General features: G+C 43.1%; 1 protein-coding gene across 2 annotated transcripts in view; it reads left to right on the forward strand.

Moving 5' to 3' along the window:
* The window catches only part of DOCK4 (dedicator of cytokinesis 4), a 1,604,094-nt gene that overhangs the window by 1,209,984 nt on the left and 368,393 nt on the right, over positions 1-25,717 (forward strand). For both annotated transcript variants that reach the window (XM_078674485.1, XM_078674490.1), the window contains exon 31: positions 15,519-15,667. In XM_078674485.1, the coding sequence (XP_078530611.1) occupies positions 15,519-15,667 (149 nt within the window). The remainder of the gene's footprint in view (positions 1-15,518; positions 15,668-25,717) is intronic.

A 25,717-nucleotide genomic window follows, 5' to 3' on the forward strand; every position in this document is an offset into this window, starting at 1 on the left:
AAATCGTCTTGTGGATTTTACATACATTTTGGTTGTATCCTTTTTATTGTCACACTACACTCCTTTACTTTACCATTTCCCAAACAGACAAGGCACCTACTTACCTGTAAGCACTGCAATTTCTTTTACTTTAACCTTGTCAAATATTTTGAAAACTTTGTACCCACGTCACACACATTTTCACAGAATCATAATTGCAACTGGAATAACTTACCACTGCTCTGTGCGCTTTGCAGATAAGCCAAGATTTGGATGACAGTGTCTCATGAACACCTTTTTGACCCACTATTATGCGCTGTGACAAACTAGCACTGCCTTCAGCCTCAACTCCAAAGCTCTAATCGTGGCATGTTATGAATACCGAGAGGTGACTTAGTTGAAAGTATAGACTAGATCATGTACAAAACATATAGAAAAACAAAATTTGCTAAATAGCTAACACTTTTAGGGCATGCAAGATCAAGTAAAACATGAAATGTAAACAGGAACTAAATCGCTGACATACATTACCTTAATGTTCTTTACATTCCTTGTTCAGAAATTGATAATTCTTTTTGCAAGTAAAATTAGAGAAATTGATAATTGGGCCCCATTGGGACCTATTTCAATGTCCAAGCCTAGGTTTGTATAAGACATCTTGGGGACATTCTGAAAGCTTCCTGAGAAATGCATTCCGCCCATTGCTTTCCATTGACTTTGTGATTTGTAACTTACATTTGCTTGCTTTCTATTTGCTAGCTTTATTTGTTTAAGGCGTCTAGAGTGTCTTTGTCCCTCCCTTGCAGCATAGCCTGTTTATCATCGCTTCTTGTATTCTTCCCCAAATGCTTACTTTCTGTAAACAAACCTTTACATTTTGGGTCACATGTGTCAACCAATTTTGCGTTCGCAGTCGGGCAGATTCGATTACACAAAATGCAAAAAAAGGCTCTTTACATGTATCAAACCTTATTTTGCATATCAGCAACCTGTTACTGAATCGCAAAATGGGTTTGCTATTCAGTATTTGGAAGGGGTGTGTTTAGGGCATCTTTTCCAAATACCGAATCGTAACGTGTATATGAAAATTTTGTGACCGTGAATGTGGTCGCAGAACATTTGCATTTTACAACAACTTCAAGTTAGTGGTAACCCATTCCCAAGGGATTCATTCCCTTTGTGGATGTATGAAAAAACATTTTTTAAGAGCAGGACCACTGCTTGCTCTTAAGAAATGAAATGAATACTTTTTAAAGTATCTCATTTTCCTTCAGAGAAAACAGGCTGCTCTACAAAACAAAAACCAGATTGCTCTACTTAAAAGCAATCACAGTCATGATGGTCTGCTGACCTCAGCAGGCCACCATCTCTGTAATGTTTGTGATTCATGATGGGTCTTAAATTGTGGCCTACCTTATTAATATTCATGAGGTTAGACATTTGCGACCCACTGCCTATCACAGAAAGTGTTCAACACACTTTCATACATGCCGTTTTGCAATTTCCTCATTGTTAATGGCAAGGATTCCCAATTAGGGAATCGCACAACGGTTTCTTAATACATCGGGCCCTGACTTCTTATCTTGTCACATTTGCTGTGCTTTCAAAGACAGAGGTCAAATGTAAGGCCGTGTATTCTCAGGGTCCTTTGTGTTTACTTTTCTTTCTCTGACTTCTAAGTGAGAGGATTTATGTGATAATCCTGCCGGATACCCATGTGACATGAAAGGCTGGAGGAGGTTGTTTTTTCTAGCACACAACAACATTTAAATGTCTGTAAATTATATGTGCAAATATTTCAGAACGTATCAGAATTAGGAATGCACAAATGAAGCAAATTTGTTTGTAATTCTGGAGTCTGGTGGAAATAGATCTTCTAGTATGATCAAACCAAATCAATACCCTTGGTGATGCCATTTCCATGCATTACCGTTTGATTGCTGTATAGTTTTATCAGTAAAAGTGTATGTTTGTGCAAATGTAATTGTCATTTTGAATGACAATGTGTTGTTTGTAATGGCAGTGCTCTACCACACCATGCATACTCCACTCTGTGCAACTCCACTCAGCCCATTCTACAACACATAGCTCCATGACACGCTGACACTCCACGCAATTCCACTCTATGCCACAACACGCCACACTACTCCACTCTATGCCACTGTTCTCCACTGTACACCACTCCACTCTCTGGCACTCTACGCCACTTGGCTACACTCTACGCTGCTCCGCTATGACACTTTACACCACTGTTTGGTACTCCACTCCACATAAATCCACTCCACTGACTCTACAACACTTTATTCCACTCTTATATTACGCCTCTCTACCCCCCTCCATTGTACGCCACTGGAGGTATGACGTTACAACTCATACTTTTACAACGCAAACCATTACAACAAAATTTTTACAACGCAAAAACTATTACAACGCATGTATTTACAACGCATGTTTTTACAACGCAGGTACCTTTACAACGCATACCATTACAACGTAAGTATTGGTAAGTATATATTATTTTTTTTTAATTTATAATAATTAAAAATAATCTAATTTAATTTAATGTAATGTTATTAAATTTAATTTAATTTCATTTAATTGATTTAATTTAAATTTAATTTAATTTGATTTTTACCCTGTACCCCTGTACCCCAAAAACCCAAAACTGACCCTGAACCCTAAAAATACCCCTGTACCCCAAAAACCCAAAACTGACCCTGAACCCTAAAAATACCCCTTTACCCAAAAACCCAAAACTGACCCTGAACCCTAAAAATACCCCTTTATCCAAAAACCCAAAACTTACCATGAACCCTAAAAATATCCTTTTACCCAAAAAACCCAAAACTGACCCTGAACCCTAAAAATACCCATTTACCCAAAAACCCAAAACTGACCCTGAACCCTAAAAATACCCATTTTCCCAAAAACAGAAAACTGACCCTGAACCCTAAAAATACCAAAAACCCAAAACTGACCCTGAACCCTAAAAATACCCCTTTATCCAAAAACTGAAAACTGACCCTGAACCCTAAAAATACCCTTTTACCCAAAAAATGAAAACTGACCCTGAACCCTAAAAATACCCCTTTACCCAAAAACTGAAAACTGACCCTGAACCCTAAAAATACCCCTTTACCCAAAAACTGAAAACTGGCCCTGAACCCTAAAAATACCCTTTTACCCAAAAACTGAAAACTGACCCTGAACCCTAAAAATACCCCTTTACCCAAAAACCCAAAACTGACCCTGAACCCTAAAAATATCCCTTAACCCAAAAACCCAAAACTTACCCTGAACCTTAAAAATATCCTTTTACCCAAAAACTGAAAACTGACCCTGAACCCTAAAAATACCCCTTTACCCAAAAACTGAAAACTGACCCTGAACCCTAAAAATACCCCTTTACCCAAAAACTGAAAACTGACCCTGAACTCTAAAAATACCCCTTTACCTAAAAACTGAAAAATGACCCTGAACCCTAAAAATACCATTTTACCCAAAAACTGAAAACTGACCCTGAACCCTAAAAATACCCCTTTACCCAAAAACTGAAAACTGACCCTGAACCCTAAAAATACCCCTTTACCCAAAAACTGAAAACTGACCCTGAACCCTAAAAATACCCCTTTACCCAAAAACTGAAACCTGAACCCTAAAAATACCCCTTAAAAAAACCCAAACATATAAAATTTAAAATATAATTATATACTTACCAATACTTACGTTGTAATGGTATGCGTTGTAAAGGTAAAATACCCCTTTACCCAAAAACTGAAAACTGACCCTGAACCCTAAAAATACCCCTTTACCCAAAAACTGAAAACTGAACCTGAACCCTAAAAATACCCCTTAAAAAAACCCAAACATATAAAATGTTAAATATAATTATATACTTACCAATACTTACGTTGTAATGGTATGCGTTGTAAAGGTAACTGCGTTGTAAAAAAATGCGTTGTAAATACATGCGTTGTAATGGTTTTTGCGTTGTAAAAATTTCGTTGTAATGGTAGTGCGTTGTAAAAGTTGCGTTGTAAAGGTTGTTTGCCACTCCACTCTACTGCAGAGCACTTTTCGCCAATCCATTCTACAGAACTCTACTACATAACACTCTACTCCATGCCACCCCACATCATTACTCCCCACTCTAAAAAAGACCTACTCCACTCCACTTTACTTTACATCACTCTACTCCGCTCTACGCGAATCCACTCTATGCTACTCAACTCTACTTTACTCTTTGCAAATCCAATCTGATACTCACCAACACTCCACCCCATGCCACGCCACTCAACTCTACTCTATCCCACCTCACTCCACGCCACTCTACGCCACCCTATGCCACTTCACTCTAGGCCACTTTGTGGTGACATGCACTATGAAACTGAACTCTATTCCACTGTAGGAAACTCTCCTCCGCTCTAGGCCAATCCACTCTATGCCCCTCTATGCTAAGGCACTCCACTCTATGACACTTTACTGTAGTCTATGCCACTCCACACTGACACTTTCCTCCATTGTACGGCTCTCCACTCAACAGCACTCCGCTCTACTCCACAATACTCTACTGTGACACTCTACTCCACTGTATAACACCCACTCCAAGACACTCTAGGCCACTACACTCTAGGACACTCCGCTCTACGATACTCTTCTCTACGACACTCTGCGCCACTTTGCTTCACAGTACGCCACTCCACGTCACTCCACTCTGAAGATTTCCTCCACTCTATGCTACGCCACTCCACTGTACTCTACCACACTTTACTCCACTCCCCTCCTCTCAACGCCACGCCCCTCCCCTGCACTCTACTCTACTCCCAGTAGTCAAAGGGAAAAAGGAAAGAGAAAGGAGAAAATAGGTAGAACTAGGTCTAGAACCCACTTTGTAGGGGGGAGAACAGGTCTTGTCTCCTTGTCGTCGGCCGGCGCTGCAATGACCTACTGGCCCCCCGAAGGGTCTCTTTGAAAGAGATCTTTTAGAGAACGCCGTTAGATGGATGTGGGTGTGTGGGGTGGGTCCTATGTGCACAGTGAAAATGTATGTAAGACAAGACCTGTTCTCCCCCTACAAAGTGGGTTGTAGACCTTTTCTCTTTTTCTCTTTCACAGGTGAGAGGGTGACTTTTTAGCACCCCCACCTACGGCACAGTGACACTCTTATTGGTTTAACTACTTGATAGTGGAGCTCGGGCACTGGACCATAATCAGCTCCTGGTCCCCTTCTTCCTTTTTTTAATATACCACTCCTCTCTACACCACTCTGTGTTACTCTATACCGCTTCACACCAATCTGTGCCACTTTACTCTAGGCAACTCCACTCTATGACAATCCTCTCCATGATACTCTTCAACACTCCACTCTGCATCACTCCACTTTAGCACACTCCCTTTAGCCCACTCACCGGCACTCCACTTTACAACCCTCTAACCCACCCCACTCTTCCCCACTCCACTCTATGACAATCTGTGCCACTTCCAGTCTACAGCACTCCACGCTGACACTTTACTCCATATCATGGCACTCCACTCCACTCTACAGCTCTCTACTCCACGACAATTTAATTTACTCTATGCTTCTTCACTCTACATCATTCCGCTCTGACTCTCTACGCCACTCCGTTCTATGCCCCTCCACGACAAAAAACTGTGACATAACACTCTACAACACTCTTCTCCACTCCACTGTACAGCATTTCACTCTACTCCACTCTATGCCACGTCACTCTGTGACACACCACTCTTCGATACTCCATGACACTCAACTCCACTGTATAATGCTGTACTACTCGCCACTCCATGCCACTCAATGACTCTGAGTGGCATTCTATGCCACTTCACTCTAGGCCACTCATCGACACTCCACTCTGACACTCCACACTACAACATAACATTCTATACTCTACTCCACACCACTCTATGCCACTCCACCAGACGCTACGGCCCTCCACTCTACAATCCTCCATAACACCTTACTCCTCTCTACGATACTCGCCCCACTCTTCACCCTCTATTCCACAACACTCCCCTCTGTGCCACTTTACGCCACTCCACTGTACTCTACTCCACTCTATGCCACTCCACTCTACGACACTTTACTCCACTTTATAACTCTTTAGTCTAAGCTGACACTTTACTCCACGCTATGCCCCACTACTCTACATCACCCAACTGTGAGACTCTACTCCACACTATCCCACTCGACTCTACAACTCTCCACTCTATGATACTCCAGTCTATGACATTCCACTCTGACATGGCACTCTACTCCAATCTATGCCACTCTGTCTCTCCACTCCACTCTATGGCATTCCACTCAACTCAACTCAACTCCACTCTACTCCACTCTTCTCCCCTTGACGCCGCTCCACTTTGGAACACAACTCTCTACTCCAATCAATGCGACTATACTCCACTCTACAACGCTTCTCAACACTCTGTTCACCTGCACTCTATAGCCTTCTACTCTTCTCCCCTCCAATCACTCTACAATACTCAACTCTTCACCACTCCACTCTACTCCAGTCTTCACAACTCAACGCCACTCTACTCTGCAAAACTCTACACCACGCCACTCTACTTCACTCTACTACACTCTGTACCACTCCACTTTGTACCGCTCCATTCTGTACCACTCCACTTTGCTCCCCTCCACTCTGTGCCCCTTTACTCCGCTCCCCTCTACTCTCCTCTACATCCCTCTACTCCCCACTCCTCTATACCCTCTACTCCACTCCAATCCACTCTAATCCCCTCCAATCCATTCTGCGCCCCTCCACTCTACGCCCCTCCACTCTACGCCCCTCCATTCCAGCCTTCCATTTTATGCCCTCCATTCTACATCCCTCCACTTTACGCTACTCCACTCTGCTATGCTCTAATCCACAGCACTCAACTCCACTGTACCACACTCCATCCACTCTACTACAGCACTCCACTCCATGCAACTCTCCAATTCCCCCAAACTTTTAGCCATGATAAACCCTAGCCACGCTGATGTACAACATGGCTAAAACACATTGGCAGTGTCAATAGTAACCCCGGGCGGTGAACTCTGCTCTGCCAGCAGAGTTTGTGGAGTTTTGCCAACTCTGCGCTCTGTTGGGAACGTGGAGTTCAGGCAAAACTTCGACTCCATGGCGGAGCAGAGTTAGCCACAGCGCCACTGGGCCCAAATAAAAAAAAAACCACTTACCTGATTTCTGGTGTCTCCAGACTGCCCTCCTCCTCGCCATGGTGTCTCCCCCCCCGCCGCTGTCCTCGCTGCAAACCCCGTGCGCAGTCCACGCAGGACGTGAAACGTAGTGGTTTGCGACTGGCGGTGAGGACGGCAGTGAACAGGAGAGACCACAGTAAGTAGGAGGGCAGCCTGGAGATGCCAGAGAGGAGGTAAGTGTTTTTTTCTTTTTTTTTTAAATTGAGAGCGGGACTGGAGCAGAGGTTTTTTTTTTTAACTCCGCGGAGTGCCGCTCTACGTACTCCGCCCACCCATAGTCAATAGCTCTTTTATAAGCGAGACCTTTAGTCTTTGCCAATGCTGGGCAATAACTGCTGGGTCTGAGGCCCGGAGGGACCTGGTCCATTTAAAGCCCTGGATATATTCCTGTTACGTTCTCCATATTTTCTTACTGGTTTTCAATTCATTGTGTGATGCCATAGTCTTAACTTTTCCTTCTCGGGAAGCAGCTCGTTTTTGCTTTTTGAACTGCGTCGAAACAGAACTACCTTCATTGTGAAGAATTCTTTGATCTTATTGCCCATGTCCGCTATTGTTTTTAATATCTTTATTGATTTTTTATTACAAACAATGCAGCCATATTTTTCGTTTCATATGATACAGTCAGTAATATACAGTGTAAACAATACATAATATACATTTGCTTTATAGATACAGTTGTGCATGGAGACGTCTGTCGGAGCGCTAAGCTGGTCTCAAGTGCTCCTAGAGATTATACAGGTCCGCCATAATGAGTGTAGCTCAGCCCCAAAGATGAAAGAGCAATGCAGAGGGAATCGATGGAAGCTGAAGGGGGAGCGTAAAAAGAGACAGCAGAGAAAACGCATGGGGACACACATCTGCATTTTGGAAAGAATATATGCAGTTTCACATATGGAAACTCTGAAATGAAACCAGACAATTTTTGATATTGCTCTCAATGATTGGACAAGTGTATAATTTGTATTAGAAAACATGATAAACAATTAAACTCCCCAATTACTTCGTAGAATTCTGAAAACATAAAGCTGATCAGACTTGTCAACTTTTATTAACGAGAAAGCACTACATATCGAGATGGTTTGCATCAATCCTCATCCTGTTTATTCATATTCCTGGGTCCCGATGTAACAGACAGAATTAGCCTTGCCAATTCTTGTACACTCTTAGTCCAGTTTGCCAATAAAATGCCGGTCTTTAAATGAGCAAAATGCTTTATTTCTGCATTGACATGTATAGATTGAGTGTGAAGGCAATATTCAAGAGATTTGCTGACCTGAATTGAGGTTCTGTAACAGTTTTTACCAGTTGCATTTGCATGAAAACTATATGGTATAGTGAAATATTATTTGACCAGTATTACCTGATGAGATGACTGTCCGAGGTATTTAATGTCAGTGGTAGCGTGTGAGGTCCATAGTTACTCTCTGCAATTAAATATATGGAAGTGTTCTTCATTTGGCTGATACCTTAAATCACATCTTCACATTTTGGGTGTAACCCCCATTATTTTTCCAAGATGTGTTTTTTAAGGGTTCTATTTAGATGAAAGGTTACATGATAGATACCTATGCTGCATATTATGGCAAGGCCCGGGGGCTAATATTATCCATCATATCTTGTATTGCTTTATACACAGCAGCAACAAGAACACAGAATTAGAACAACCTACATTCCAGAACCTTAGAACATGCATATGATCACTGAATGTGCAGCCATCTTCCTTCATTTGTTGCTGTTCATACACAGATAAGGACCTTTTTATAAGTAGCTTGATTCAGTTTATGAAAAGGAAGTTTGAGGGTTTATGAGTGTATTGAGGAGTGTTTAAGGGTTGACACATACGTGTGTAAACAGCGAGTATGTTTTGGTAAGGTGAAGACAGTCTGGAGCGGCCTGATAAATCTGATATAGACACTGGTTCTCTGTGCTTCCCCTGAGTCTTATCAACCTTTAGCTGTACGGACCGCTTTTTGATCTTCCAATTTGGACTGATTCAGTGATTATCACAGTTATTACTACAGATGCAGAATTGATGGGACGCTCTTCTTACTCTCCAACCTAAACTGGTGTATTCTTCCCTGTGGCGGCGACATCCTGAGATCAGGAAACTACGGAGTTATTGACCTGACCATCTTCAGACTATTGTCTTCGAATTGATTGTGAAATCGAGAGGAGGTTCCATTGGTCAAAATAGGTGACTTCGGAAACTCTTGAGCTGTCCGAAAACGGCGTCTGGTATATTGCGGCACCGCGAGCGCTGGTACTTTTTGAATAAATACGTGGTGACTAGAGATACACTTACCTCATTCATTTTGCCCTGAGGAAGCTCTCCGTATGGGAGCGAAACACGTTGGCTGATAAATTAATATGGAATGTTCTTAAAGTTAATCAATTACTAAATAAAGAAGTGACTTTTTTCATCTACTCTGACTTACTGGACTTTGTGAGCTGCGCACCCCCATTTGATCTAATTCTCTCTTGATCTGGATCACATCGGGATTATAGCCTGTGTGTGTGGGCTTCATGTGGCTTGGGTGTGTTTATAAAGGCATAGTTGTGGCATTTCCAGCTGGAATTCGGAAGGTTGTTTAGGTGGATCTCGGTGCTAGTGGGCGTGGCCGTTTGGGGCTAAACAGGTGTTCGTTGTCATTTATTTAATACATTCCGATGGGGACGTATTGCGGTGAGTTTGCTCACAACGCAGAGTTGTTTGTCGTTCAATCGTCGCGTTGGTTGTGGAGCGGCCTTGAGCGGGGCGGTGCAGCAGTTAAAGGCAGTATTACATTTTTTTAAAAGAGCTTACTGTGGCTTGGGAACGCATGTGTCTCCTCATGGCATTGAAGGGTAGCGCATGATTGGTAAACATCTTCCCTTCCTGGTTGCTAGGCCCCTTTCGGGGCCGGCAGCGAAGCAAGCACGGGTCGTGGTTTTAGACGGCTCGTGCTCTAGATTTGTTTGTGTGTCCTTAGAGAGCCGCCGCATGCACGTGCTTGTGGTGACTATATTGTAGTATTGGGCCCGTTTGCTTCCCACAGTATTAAGGCATAGGAAGACATCTTTTGGGAAAGCAACTCGTAATTAGGCGATTTTATGGTACCAATCAGCTGTGCGTAAAGGGGCAGCATCAAAGTTTTTTTTTCTGTCTGTGGATTTTTTTCGTTCATTGCTATTATTAGTAAGGCCGATTGGCAGAATGAGTTCAGCAGGGGATGAAGATTTGAATAATAAGGTAAAGAAATACATGGAGAAAATGTTTGGGGATTTAGCAGATCGAATGGGAATGAAAATTGACAGTTGTGGACATGAGCACACTAGGGAAGATAGTGCTATTAAGGTGATAGAGGACAAAGGTTTTTGGTCTACAGAGGAGGTGGAGCCAGGTACTAGTAGCTCAATACATGGAGGAAAAAAGAGGACATATAAAAAAAGCATACAGAAATGCATAAAGGGAGTAAAAGGTCTGGGCAAAAGGCTTCGGAGTTGGTTGTGGCTAAAAGGGGGCTATAAAGGCACATGGGAAGAGTTATAATGTGGCGGCATGTGACGGATCTTCCACAAGTGGGAATGTTGGGTTGACCTGCTCTTCAGAGTTTGATGAAACTGAAGAGGAAGTTGAGAGGTGTAGCAGGATGAGGAAAGATAATAAAAGGATTAAGTTGGAACAGTGTGACTTTGTAGACCCACTAGGAGATGTGAGGTTTGATCTCCTATTAATACAGCATCCGCTATCTCCTCAGTGGTCACCAGCAGAGCATGTGGCTCAGTATATTTCATATTGGATACAAAGAAAAATACCTAAGGAAGTGTGTACTTGTTTGCGCTCAGAGTTTCCAAGACCCACACTGGAGTTAAAAGTGGCTTATACCCCAGAGTTAGACCCTTAGATGCTGAGCTTCCTCAATAAGTTCAGTCGTGACTCTCAGAAGGGTTTGGACAAATGATTGAAAGGGTGTCAGGATAGGTTGCTAGATATCCTTTGGCCCCTTATGAAGGTGTTTGACTTGTGCGAGAAAGCACATTTGAATAATACTGGAGTGGATGCGACAGAGGTGCGCCACTGGCTACAGACAGCGATTTGCCTTTTTGGAAAATACAAATGCTGCCTTGTACATGGAAAGGCTTACAAGTATATTAATGAAAATGTATCCCAAACTGGTAGGAACTGGCAATCAAAGAGTTTGGGATGGAAAGCAATGGAATGTTGTTCAGCAAGGAATTAGTCCGACATATGTGGGCACTTTTATTTCCCTACAGCAGGTCCAAAAGGATATATGAAAGGGAGAATGCAAGGTCTATTCCCTGCCCGTGGACAAGGGATTGCTCGTGGGTCATTCTGACAGGGAAATAGGCCCTATGGATATGAGTATGGATATGGTTATAGACCAGAGCAGGGTGGAATGTAGCCACAAAGACAGAGGGCGGCAAGGTCACTCGGATCTCGGAGTGAGAGAAGAAGAGGAGCAGCAGGTGAGTTTAGGGAAAGGCCTTTCATGTACCCATGTAAAGCTGGGTGGCAGACTAGCTCAGTTTATTACAAGGTGGGGAGAAGTTATGCAAGACCCGTGGGTGTTGAGGACAGTACAAGGTTATCATATAGATTTTGTGGGAGTCCCAAGGCAGGTGGGATGTCCAAGAATTCTAGGATTTTCCAAACATCAGGAAGAGTTGGTTACCTAAGAGATAAAACTGATTTTCGAGAAGGGCACAATAGACAGGTCAGTGGCGGGAACATGATTTATTACGAGCAACATTTTTATAGTTGAGAAAAAGGACAAGGGGATGAGACTGATGATCAATCTGAGGAAATAGAACAATTGGGTGTGTAACAATAACTTCAAAATGTTGGGGATGCACATGTTAAGAGATTTGTTAAGGAAGGGAGACTGGTTGACGAGATTTGATTTGAAGGATGCTTATTTGACAGTCCCAGTGTGTCTGGAGCACAGGGACTTTCTTCAGTTCAGGTGGAATGGGTACCGTTGTACGTTTAACAGTCTACCGTTCAGACTGACGTCAGTGCCATGGGATTTTACAAAGGTCACAAGACCAGTTATGGCGTTGATGCGGACATGAGGAGTCCAGCTGATTAAGTATCTGGACGATGTGCTTATTATGGCAGAGGAGAGGACATTGGCATTGGATCAGACAGAGTTGACTGTGCGGATGTTGGAGGTTTTAGGTTTTGTAGTACCAGGGGCAAGTCTTGCTTAGTACAGGCACAGGAGATTACATTTTTAGGTTTCCAGATACAGACCTTGGTAGGTGTGTTGAGGTTACCTATGTAAATGGTCAAAAGGATTCGCAAGGAGTTAAGATGAGTGAGGAATTTGAAATACATTTCGTTGCATCAGTTAGGGAGGCTTTTGGGTTTGCTGTTGGCGTCCATACAGGCAATATGTCTGGCACCCCGTCTACAGTGCTCTGCAAAGATTCAAGGCTTATCATTTGCAATTAGGGGCGAAGTATTCCCAGAAAGTGAGAATGAATCTAGATATGTTAGAGGATCCTGATTTGTGGCTGATGATCATGGATGCATGGAATGAAGGGCAATTTTCAGGGAATTACCAGAAGTGGTAATAGAATCAGATGCAAGCATGTGTGATTGGGGAGCAAGAAGTGATTCAGTGACGAGCGGAGCTCAATGGTTGAATGCAGAGCGGAAGGGTCATTTCAGCAGACTGAAGCTCCTAGTGGGTTCTTTTGCAGTGAGGCGTTTTGTGAAGGGACTAGTGAAATGTTGTGTGCTGTTGAAGATGGACAATGTGTCAGCAGTACAGTATGTCAACAAATTGGGGGGGAGGGGTCCTCGTTCAAGAGGGTTGGCAGAGATGGTGAAATCATTTTGGAGGCTTTGTTTAGAGCGGGAGATCATTATACAGGCTCAATATATTCCAGGGAAAAGCAATTTGGAGGTGGACTGGAATTAAAGGAATCTAACAGATCAAAGCAATTGGAGGTTGGACAGAGGGATGTTCAACAGTTTTGAGAAAAAATATGAGCCTTTGGAGGTGGACCTGTTTGCGGACAAGTTGAATGCTCAGTTACCGAAGTGTTACAGTTGGAGACCAGTAGGTGCTTTTCTGCAAAATTAGGAGATGTATGCTTTTCCTCCACTCTCAATGATACTGATGAAAGTACTCATGAAGGTCAGGAAAGAGGGAACAGAGTTGGTGTTGATCACTCCTTTTTGGGAATCTCGGGTGTGGTTTCCGGATGTGACGAGTTTGGTGTGGGACATTCCAATGCTGTTACCATGTGTCCCCCAAGTACTGATGGATGCCCAGGGGAATTGCCATGAGATGATTGTTGCAGGGTAGTAGATGTTGTTAGGTTGGTTGATTTCAGGAGAGTGTAGCAAGTGTCTGGGTTATCAGAGGAGGTTACAGAGCTTATTAAGGAGTCCTGGCCCCCAGGGATGACTAAGGTGTAAAAGTCAGTATGAGGAAGATGGTGCAGTTGGTTTGTAGCAAGGGCTTTGGTTCCCGTATCAGTATCTGTAGTAAAAGTGGTGAATGATTTTACAGAATTGTTCAGGAAAGGTCTAGCATATAATTCTGTTAATTTAAGTGGATCTGTAATTTCAGCAGGGAATGAGTCGGTGGACAGGCTTCCGGTCAGACAACATGTTTTGGTGAAAAGAATAGTTCAGAGTGTGCGTATGGAGATTCCTCCCAAAGCTTTATACACTACAAAACTCTAAAAAAACAAAAACAAAAAAAAAACATTTGAACACCTCCGCTCTCTGTTCCTATATACTCTCCAAGTGATGCACACCAGATTACATCAGAATAGCACATTTCATCTCCCAATGTCAGCCTCAATCTAGTTGCACATTAGGCATTCGTTTAGGCACTACAGCTTACAAACTCTGCCTTGAACCTTGGAATGATTTATTGTTTGCTCAAGTCACAAGTCTAACATTTGAGGAAGAAGATAACTCGCATACACAGGTAGTCATAAGCTTAACATTTAGGAACAAAAGAACTTGATGATTTGCGTGTCTCGTCTTCATTCCTAGATGCCCATTGCAATCCTCATTCATGGTAGACGTATTCCTGGAATGTCACCAGCGCCATAGCAATGTTTGCCTTCCATTCTTTTGACTTTTAGTGCCCTCCTTGGCTCAACTGGGCAGTGTTGATATTTGAGGTCGCGCTCCTTTTGTTAGAAAGTCAAGTTAGTTCAATCAACCTAATATTGGTTGCTCTTTTATTGTTCTCCAGCCTCTCAACCCTATCTTTCAATGAGGAAATAGAAGAAACAGCTCCTTTCTGAAAGTGGATCACCTGTTGAGTCATTTTCTCAGTAGTGGACCTCAAAATCCTCAAAACATACTGCTTCTGTTCCAGAAAATGGAATCCCAATCTAAGAATAAATGACAATCAATGCAATAATATTATATTAGCCTGCCCACCAGTGCTGTAAACTTGAGCTCTACTTTGTTAACATTTACCTGGTGGGAGGGGAGGAGTGAGTCAGTGCTGGAAGGCAGTTGGTTGTACCTGTTCATTCCTGCTTCAGCTGCCTTGTGCCATGCCATGTTTCAGTTGGAGTGCCTGGTTGCACTGTAGGTCTTTCCATTCATTCACTCTCTCCATTTGTTCATTGGACTCCCCCCTCTCACCTCAGACAGGGTGGGTCACCATTAAATATGTAACATTGCTTCTGGCAGTGATGAAGGGGCTATTTTACCTGAACCATGGTCTACACAGTAAGAGCAGGATGCTTGGCTCAGCATGTCTCCTTAGCTCGTGCAGCTACACCCCCTGTTCTGCATTGCTTTTAATGTTTATACTCTATCGCTTGTTTCTCCTCTGGAAAAATAAAGATTAATTTTAAATGCAATAAAGTGGGTGACTATTATTGATGCACACAATGAAACTTTAAAAAAAAGGCATTAACTGATTGCAGGTCCACTTTGCGTTATTTGTGGTGCAAACTTTAAAAATTATTGTGAAGTTTAAGGCTCTTACTCTATCAAAACCTTAGATCCTTCAATTCCATATTCATTTTTAAATTCTGTTATACTTTATTTTTCAAGGGATGTTCCTAGTTGGAAGTCAGTTGCATGGTTAATGGGATTGGCGTATTCTCAATACCCTGACAAGACCTTGACCATGAAACAGATGGAAATACATTTTGTTTGAAGTCATTCCTGTTCTTTTACTGGATCTTTACTTCTGGTCAGCACATCTGAGACTAATCTTGACTCTCTTTCTGAATGGTTGATATACTATGGATCTCCATTTGATTATTCAGTTATTCATGAAATTGAAATGTTTTATTGAATATGCTTTATATGCTTTTTGTATTGCAGGTGAGCACAAACTCCACTTTATCCCAGCATTGATTGGCCCTTTTTTGGAGGTAACATTAATTCCCCAACCAGATCTGCGCAACGTGATGATTCCTATTTTTCATGACATGATGGACTGGGAGCAAAGGCGTAGTGGCAACTTTAAACAGGTTTGTGAAACAAAATCATTATTTACATCGAAAACCCGTAATGAAGTTCTTCGTAATACAGATGCTCTTTAGGCTAAAATGCTTTTAAACAACCCATATATAATTCAAGACCTGAAAGTCAAAAGTTTAAAAAGATTATTTAATTCAAGTCCCACTGAGGAGTTGGGTTTTGTCTTTGCATGCAGAGAAAATGTTCTGAATACGCCAGAGAAATAAATGAAGAGTGATAACCTTGATTGTCTTTGAGTAAAGACACAGTGACATTTGAATCACTCCATGCACAATCATTTTATTGCTCTAAGTCAGGCAGGCAGGTACTTTTGATGGAGTTGTAGTTGTGATTTAGGAAGTGTACATTTTGCAAGCATAAATATGATGCCTAAGTACAGTAGTGCTAGATAAGGTTTTTGCTTGTTTTTCCAGGGGAATGTTTTTGCTGCTTTATAGCTTCTCCGTTTTGCTGGTGTTCCTGCCTAATGCTAACCCTTTACATGGACTGGCATCGGCCCCTGACAGGAATAAATCTCAGACTAGAAGGTGACAATGTGTATGAGAAGAGTTTGTGAAAATCCACATCTTCATGTATGGGAGGTGTGTGCGTGCTTAGACCGACATCACCACCCAAGAATTCCCACTGCACTCCACTTGAGGAGAAATCACTTAAACCTAATATTACATTCTTATAGTGTAATATTATGTGTGAGCAAATACATTTTGAGTTTATATTCAGTTTTATAAATTCAACATTTGAGTTTGCAATCATAATCTGAGTTATTTTTGTCACCCAAGGTTTAGAATTCCTGACGCAAATTGGACCATTTGTTTTTTTTGCCAGATGCTTTCACAGAGATTGGATCGTTAGTATTTTTTATACCTGTCAGAGAAAGATTCAGGGTAGATTAAATTAATTACCTTGAACTCATTGAGGAATAAATTAGCTATATACAGAGATACAGTTCAGTTTTTAATAATACAGTCACTCAGACACCAATGATACCAGGGCACTCTCACACCAAATATCCTTTAAAAACTGCTATTATCAGGTCGTAAATCACAATTTATCATAGGCAAACAACGTTGCATTGGATATGCTTTGTTTATGTAATATATTGTGCATAGATGTATATCTCTGTTTGCCCTCAAACTACCTAGAGCGAAGGCTAATGCATTGTTGTCCTATATACACGCCACATTTTCTGTTTTTTATTCATTTGACTCTAGTCTGTTGCATAAAATATACTACCTTCACAGCAAGGGCCGTATGCATTACAAACCGTGTTTGTCCCTTGCTTAGTGTAAATGCGATCTTGCAATGGTTTTCTAAGATTGTGTTGTTGATTTATCAACCTTAGATTTTTACCTTCGGTTAACGGTACTGTAGAACTCACAAGTCAAAATTGCACCTCCGAAAAAGAAAGCAGTTCGTTCATATTAAGGTTACTTCTCTTCGATTTAAATCAAATGACAAATGTAACCCACACGTATCCAAGGCCACCTGTCTTTTTTAGTCTTACTCAAAAATATATATTAATTTGAGCCCTTCACTTTTGAAGCCTTCAATCAGCAATCGCTTCAGCTCACTTAGCTGCTCAGTGCAACCAGCTGCATATCTAAACTACAGACAGTCGGCTTTGAAATAGTCCAGACCCAAGGCAAAACGCATTTCCATCTGCGGTATGTTTGTTATGGTACCTTTAGATCTACAGAAATTATTTACAAGATAGTTTCTTTTAAAAACGCTAATGTGAGTCACAACCACCACCTCTGCACTATTTTGGTGAAAGATAAAAGGGAAAGCGATATGTGCAAAAAGGTAGAAATGCCTGAAATGTTTGATACGTGTTTCAGTATAAAGAGTGGAACATTCTAATTATAAATACAAATAATAATGGTAAGGTAATGCACACCAGTCATTCATCCCATATTGACTCCGGATTAAAGGTTATCTATAACTCGTGTACCAAATGTTGATGTGAACTTTCTTACTTATTATTATAGAGAGGAATTAGTGGACTCCTTATATAACTGATAGAGGTTACCCAGGCTTGTTCTTGTTAATAATTTCAAAACATGTTGGTCACATGAAGATGTAAAAAGGTTCATTCTGGAGAGTGGAGTATGTAATCATCGGGCTCTTGAAACAGAAATGTTGATCTACAGTGTTCATACGTAAAACCAAACTGCTTGTTATGTTATTTTTAGAATTGTAATTGAAAATAGAAACGGACTTTGTTTGGCTATTCTTGCTGAAGATATTATATGCAATCCCTTTGAAGAGCAGCTTGTGGTTTTTATATTAAATATTTGAAAAGTGGAATTCCTCAGCTGCTCTGCGAGTTGCTCATGCTAGGGCGTTTGTATCATCTAAGAGTACCCCCACAGGAGAGTTATGAGTCGACTGCCTCACTCCCACTGTCTGCACCCACTCAGAGGAAGACAATATGGCTGCAGAGTGTGCGCACCCATAACCTGGCCCTGAGTGTTTAGGGGTTAGGAAGCTGTATACTCCCATCTAATTTGAAGACAACTGGCGGGGAGCTTAAATATCCACATGAAACAGAAACTCTGTACTGCCATTCCCGAAAATTTCAGAGGTGTGCCCCAAAGTATATGCATACACAGGCTTCCTCTGAAATGTTAGTACATGTGGTGAGAGGGCCATAAATGCTGCATTTTCCCTCCCTCTAGATCAGGGCTCTCCAACCATTTTTCTCATAAGAACTACTCATGCTCGATGAAAAGCATCCTGAGCTACTAATATTAGTGTTCTACTAGTGACCACGTGAGACAAGATCACATTGGTGGCCACTCCTTGCAAGATTCCCAGCAGTGATCTCCTAAGTTCATGACTCAGGGTTGCCGTTGGTAATGTAAAAATACTTTTTCAATTTGGAATGTGTCTATATGGGTAATACATGACCACCATAGCTGGCATGCCCTTGTCAACATGGTAATATTAGTAATATTGTATGATGTTTCATTCAAATATCAGGTCAAATATATTTTGGAAATCTGTTTTTCTCCAAACATGAGCATTTGGGTTTTGAAAATACACACATTTGCATCTTGAATGCACACTTTTACGTTTTGGCACACAGGCATCAATTTAACCAAACAAAAGCTTCTATTTATTAGGCTGGGCTGCACCCAGGAGATCTACTAGTAGCTTCCGAGTAACTCATGAAGCCTGCTCTAGATGATGGTGATGAGCAGGACTGTATGGAACCTGGTAAGATGAGCATCCTTTATTTCTTTGTAATTTCCTGACACATAGATGTTGTAGTAAAACATCTGACTGAAATTAGTTTTGTTTCTACAAGTTGATTTATGATAGATGACAATTTCCAAATCAGGCTTGAGATGAGCATTTGTGCAATTGTGGTGAATGGCCAAAGGGAATGCTAAGAAAAAACATACACAACAAAGATACAGTCCAAAAACATATATTCTCATGCCTGCTAAGTTTGCCGCCACCAAGTCTAGTATGACCACGCCCTTTGATAAGGGTTTCTAGTAAAGTGACGGGTGATTGTGGACACACAGGAGGTAATGCATGTTTAGAGGAAATAAACAATTATGCATGCAGTCTTTCCCAGGAACACTGAGAGTATGCCCACAAGATAAGCAATTGATGCAAAATAGGTAGGGGTTACAAGGATTTTATCTCTTCAGTGCTTAGTATAATCATGAGTACAATATAGGAAATCTTTCCAGCTTCAGGGATGTGCAGCTACTGCCATATGTATGTGAAACCAATATGGCAATCAAAAATTAAAGAGTCAAAAGAAGGAGGGGGGGACCAGGAGCTTGTTTTCGTCTAGTGTCTGTGCTCCACAAATGATAGTTAAATCACAAGGGACACTGTTCCATGTAGAGGGTGCAAAGTGTCACCCAGTCTGAAAGAAGAGGAAATGTATAGAGTAGGAAAGATCTAGAAGAGGAGGGTGAAAAAGAGAGAGGCAAAGGTTCTTCCCCAGTATCAAGGATCCAATCCAGAAGGGGAGGGCCAAGTCTTGCCTCTTAGTTGCCCTCACACACCCTGAAGGATGTCATGCTTCATCATCAGGCTTTTGCTCCTCGTCGGGCCGGTGCTGCAATCCCCGATGGGCCCCTGAAGGGTCTCTTTGATGGAGATCTTTTAAGAGAAAAGCCGTTAGGTGAGTGTTGAACCCCATCACAAGGCAGGCCCGCTAGCCAAGCGGCAACGTCACTGCATCATGTATTTAACCCAGACTACCCGGGAGGTGTTGGCGAGACATAGTAAATACAAACGCAAAGCATCACTGCTGGATACGCGAGTAAGGGCTTTGCCCTGCTTACCCTCACAAGGCAGGGGAGGTGTCCCACGGCTAATCACGGCTGGTTGCCTGCAACCTATTTGCTGTATATGATGGAGAAAGGGAGCAAAAAGTGGGCAGATTTATAATCAAGACCAGCTCCGGCTAAGCGAAGCCGCTGTCATGAGTCTAAAGCACACAACATGGTTAGCGCATGTCCCTACCATTGCGGTGGTTGTTATTCACGGTTGCGTCGGGTGCCGGCTCCTGTGCACCTACCCTCTACTAGCGGCTGCCTGTAGTGAGGATATTGGGAGACTTCGCCTAGTATTCATAAGAAACCAGGCTGCAGAGGAAGGCATCTCCTACTTCCTCTCCGCCGTACGTGTTGTGCCTAGTCACCCTTTTAAGCTTATTGCGCATGTGCAAGGGAGAGTGTCTGAGGGCGGAGGTGTGCATGCGCTAGGAAGGGACTGCTGCAGTCCGTGTTTTATAGGAGTAGTGGCCCCGGGTTGGGAGGTCAGATAAAAACCACTGTGGCCATTGAGATACCAAGTAATGAGAAAGTTCGACAACGCATGGATTGCCTGTCTCAGTTGGCATGTCTAATGATGTTGTTTTAGCTCCCTTGAGGGTGGTATGCGTTACTATGCAGCACAGACTTACAAGGTGGCCTATTTATGGTAAACCCAGTGTGGGGAGTGTGCATAGAGTCCCAGAGTTTTGAAAATGTACTCGTGTCTCGGTGATGCCTCAATCCCGAGAGAGATGAAGGTACTGATAGTATGTTCTATTAGCATTTAGTGTGGGACTGTTTGGGGTGTACATACGTCATGATGTGGGGGGTGGTTGATGCATCTCTCTCGGGATTGAGCCATCATCGAGACACGAGTACACTGTTTCAAAACTCTGGGACTCTATGCACACTCCCCACACTGGATTTACCATGAATAGGCCACCTTGTCATTCTGTGCTGCTTAGTAACTCACCAACCTTCGGGTTTATTTAACCTACCAGGGGTACCACACTTAAAAAGAGCCCACCAGTGGAAACCCCTTGATAATTTGATCTACTTTTGCACACACCTCACCACTTTTTCTCATTGGATCCACCCCACACACCCACACTCACCTAACAGCTTTTCTCTTAAAAGATCTCTGTCAAAGAGACCCTTCGGGGGCCCATCGGGCATTGCAGCGCCAGCCCGACGAGGAGCGAAACCCCATGATGAAGCAATCAAAAATTAAAGTCTTGGTGAGTAGCTAGCCTATTCAGTAGGCTGAAACTGGAGAAGAAAAATAATAGTCAATGCTAGCAGTTTTGTCCACTTTTAGAATTCTAAGTGTTTTTTGATTCCCTGGGAGTAACCAAATGAAAACCACTGTAGAATAGGACAATCAGTGTCATGCTGAATGACTAATAGAGCTGAATTTCAATACTCTCTGCGGCTGTATAAAAGGAACCAATTCTCCATAAGAGAAGATCTGCTCTGATTTTTTTTCCAACAGAGACAAGCCATAGAACACCAGGAACACCAAAGGGCTAGGAATCTAATCTTGATTCCTTTAACATAAAAGCAACCATGTTCATGTTTCCAGTAACTCTGTAAGGCATGGAGTAAATGATCAGAGTTCACTTCGATTTGACTTAATTTTTCTTCTGCTGTTGATATAATGTTTAGAGGTAGGAGGAGCCTATAATGACAGCCAGACCATGCTGAGAGACCCGTTTTATAGAGAACGGCTTTGAAAGGTTTTTTTGTAGGGGTGGCTTGGGCGGTTTATTTGCTTAATATGAAGATAGTGACATCGACATATAGTCCATGTTGCAGCTAGAGGTTTCTGTAAACTGACTTGCATCTAAAATGTAATGCATCCTGTGTAGAATTGCCTCAATGCACAGTGCAATGCTTGCTCTTGGTTCTTTCTCAGTAGTGTGAAGATTTGGGAAACTAAGTTATGCTGCTTAAGCTATAACTGTAGAAATGAGATCTAACAATAAACTGTATGCTGGAGTTGGCTAGGCTGGTTGTGGTGCTAACCCTGGTGGAAAGCGCTTATGTGAAGACATTGAATTGACTACTTTGTAACTTCAAAAGGTTCTAATGGTAAAAATCAGGATATGAATCTGTTTGAAGATATGATCTTGACCGTACAGAGACGTATGTTTTAGGTTGAAATAAGTTAGAAGTCCTTAAAGTTCTTAATAGAGTAACACAAACTATCTTTAGGTTGGAGCACAAAGGTTTTAAAAATAAGCCAAAATTTTAAATACAGACTAAATGATTGATCACATCAACCGCTATCCAGTCACAATTCTTTTGTTATCTGCCCAAAAACTACACACTGAACATGACTCTTGAGGTTATTCACTGTCTCGGCTTGAAGAAGAACTCTTCGATTTTTCAACAGCAAAGCTACCAATCCATATGCTACTGAAAGTTAGTGCTGAAAATTGAGCTCAAAATATAAAACCTGACTCAGTGACTGTAAAAAAATATTTCAATTAAGACTTTGAAGAGTTAATTTAAAAACCTCCTAAATCACATACGTTTCTAAAACTGAACGGAGAAAGAGAAAAGATAGGGGAACACCTTTTGATTTCCAAGAGTGCAAGTGCCAAGAGCCAGACTCAGCTGAACCTCATAAGCACACTCCAGAGTATCTAGGCGCACATCATGTCACAGATGTACTGTGGTATAGAAACACTTAAGAGTAAATTCACATGAACAAGGAAACATAGACAATATTCCACACAAAGCAGTCTGTTATGGAGGAGGCAGCTCCATATAATCCACTCCGCACTGGGTAGTCGAAATGTAGAGTGTAGTCGAAGTCAACTGATCCCTATATGGAGACAGCGACCACCAACTTCAGTTGTAAGTTTCTCCTAAAGCAAAGCCACCAGTATTCAAACTAATGCATTAATCTCTAATTCATTCATTTACTCTTAAAGTAGTATTTTTGATTTTGTGTACCAGCATTGAAATATCTGCCTACTGTAGATGTTAGAAGAGCAAACTTATACCATATGAAAGAACATAAAGAATGAGAAACAGAAGTTGAATTTATTTAAATTTAATATAACAACACAATTGAAGTACTAAAGGGTCACTTTGCCACATCACAACATTTCCCCAAAAAGTGTCATAGTGAGACTTGTTGAGCATGGAAACTTTCAGGGTGATCCGTCAAGCTGGGCACGAGAAAAGGGGTGCAGAAAAAAGTGCTTTTTTTCCTGTTCATTTCCATAGGATCTTTGAACACATTTGCTGAACCGAAGTTCACCAAATTTGGCAAAAAGGTAGATGTGGTTTGCTAAGCGAAATATTGTGAAGAGGTGGGGTTCAAAGGAGTCACCTAAATTGCAAGACAGCTTTGTGAAACATATGAGCTTGTGCAAGGAAATGCAGAGCTCTGATTGGCTGCCAACACTTGAACCAGGAAGTGTTGGAAGCCATTTCAGGATTCTGCTTGAGCCCAGTCCCAAAACAAAATGTAAGAAAATAGAAAAGGGGTCAGGGTAGGAATACTCTGACCCCATAGAATTGATCCAGGTTTCACTCAACAGGACCAAAATGCATTACACAAAAAAAAAGAAATAGCTGCAAAATTGCGATATTCACAAATCTGCGGCAAAACAAAAAGGAAGTGTTGGCTCCAACGCTTGCTTTTATATAACCCTTGTGTGGGCCAGGTCCTAGGAGCATATCAAAAAATAGCAGGGGGTGCATGGGGCCCCTCCTAGGGATTATGAAAGCCCCGTAGACCTCCACCTCCCCAAGGCACTTCTTATCATGTATTCAGGTGAGCCCGTGCCCCAGGGACAAAGTGTTTAAAATAATACAGGGGGCCTGCACGGCCTCACCGCAGTCCCGGGGACCACCACCTCCCCTGGTAAAAGTGATTATTAGAATGCAGGGGGGCCTGCAAGGGTCCCCCCCACAGTCCGGGGGACTGCCACCTCCCAGGCACTTTACAATTTGTGTAATGGCGAGCCCACTGGGACTTGCCCGCAGCCCTGGGGACCACCACTTTCCCTGGGACATATGTAAATGGAAGCAGGGACCCACACAGGCCTTCGCAGCCCTGGGGACTGCCACCTCACTGGGGCACATGTTTGAAAAATAATGTGGGGGCCTCACACAACCTCTGCCCCGCAACCCTGGGGACTGCCACCTCCCCGGGGTAAAATAATCTTAAAATAATGTGGGGGGCCCACTTGGCCCCCCACAGACCCGGGGACCACCACCACACTTCGGCAATTTATCAAAAATAAGAAGAGCGCATGTCCCCCTCCCCCCGCAGCCCCAGGGGCTGCCACCGCCCCAGGACTGAAATACATTAATGTACGGGTTCGTCGCGGACCCCAGGACCACCACCTCCTGGGGATAACTTGTATGTTGGAGGGGGCCCCCCTTGTGGAGCCATGGATGTCCCTGGGGACTGCTCCCCCCGCCCCCCCCCCCCCCCCCCATTGCTGGCAATTGCTATGTTTCGGGGTGCCCACCCCGAAACATGGCTATTTGCTTTTGCTTGGTGGGAGCTGCCAGCTCCCACCGAGCAAAAGCAAAATAAGCTCGGCTTTCTGCAAGCTGGAGCCGTCTAAACTACTCCAGATTGCAAAAAGTGGAGTTTTCATCTGTTCCTTTGCACTAAAAAATGCATGCAGAGAAACAGATGAAAACATTGCTTTGACAGACAGAGTGCCGCCTTTCAGCAGCCCCCTTCTTGTCAAATGAGTACCTGCTCCCGCAGCAGGCGGAAAGCCGGCAGGAATCACAGGGGCCATGCCTCTCCCCCTGCGGCCCCCAACACAGGTTACTAGGTTCCCTATGGGCAAACAGAATAGAAAGACCAGGTCCCGGTGGATGGGGTCCCTGGGGCTGAATTCGGCCCAGGGAGGGGGGCTGCGCTGCCCTCTTCCCTAAATTGCACACAAAAATTTAAAAAAGGGCCAGTCCCCGAGGAATGGGGTCCCTGGGGATTGCAAGGTCATCGGAGACCCCCAAATTCCCTCAGCATCCAAGGGGACTACATCCTCCAACCAGTATTGTACCAGGAGGTGTGTTTGCAGAGTGGTGGAGAAAGGTGTGAGGGCCTTTGACCAACTTCTGCTGTGCAGGACTTACTGGTGGTAATAGGAGGTGTTGTTGGTCCGCGAGGACCCTCTGTATATAAGGGGACTTCTTCCCTCAACCTGCTTTGCGCTAGGAGCTGCGTTTGCAAAGTGGTGGGGTAAGGGGGCAAGGTCTCAGAAGGCCTCTCGGCATCCTGCTGTTTGGGACTTTTTGGATGTAACAGGAGGGCTTTTTGGCCTAAAAACCACCCTGAGGATCCAGGGAGGACTTGATCCCCTAACCAGCAGCAGGCGATTTACTGAGTAATGGAGAAAGGGGGCGTGGCCACCGAAGCCATCTCAGCAATCCCACTGTGTGGGACTTAAAGGGAGTAACAGGAGGGCTTGTTGGCCCCCAAGGACCTTCTGGAGCCAATTGGACTTCATCCCTCTACTAGTAGTGCACCAGGAGGCACGTTTGCAGAGTGGAGGTGACTTACTGGTCCTGATTTCTTTTTTTTTATTTACAGGGTGGGGTGCTGTGTGGCCCCCCTCCCTGGGTCGATTTTGGCCCCGGGGATCCCATCCTACGGGCCAGGCCTTATTTTAATGTGGGAGGGGGCCATATGGCCCCCTACCCGGGCTGAATTCGGCCCCGGGGACCCCATCCACGCGGCCCGTCTTCTTTTTTTTCTAAATTAAAGGGAGGGAGCAG

This window comes from Lissotriton helveticus, chromosome 1_1, assembly GCF_964261635.1.
Source record: "Lissotriton helveticus chromosome 1_1, aLisHel1.1, whole genome shotgun sequence".
Classification (NCBI taxonomy): Eukaryota; Metazoa; Chordata; class Amphibia; order Caudata; family Salamandridae; genus Lissotriton; species Lissotriton helveticus.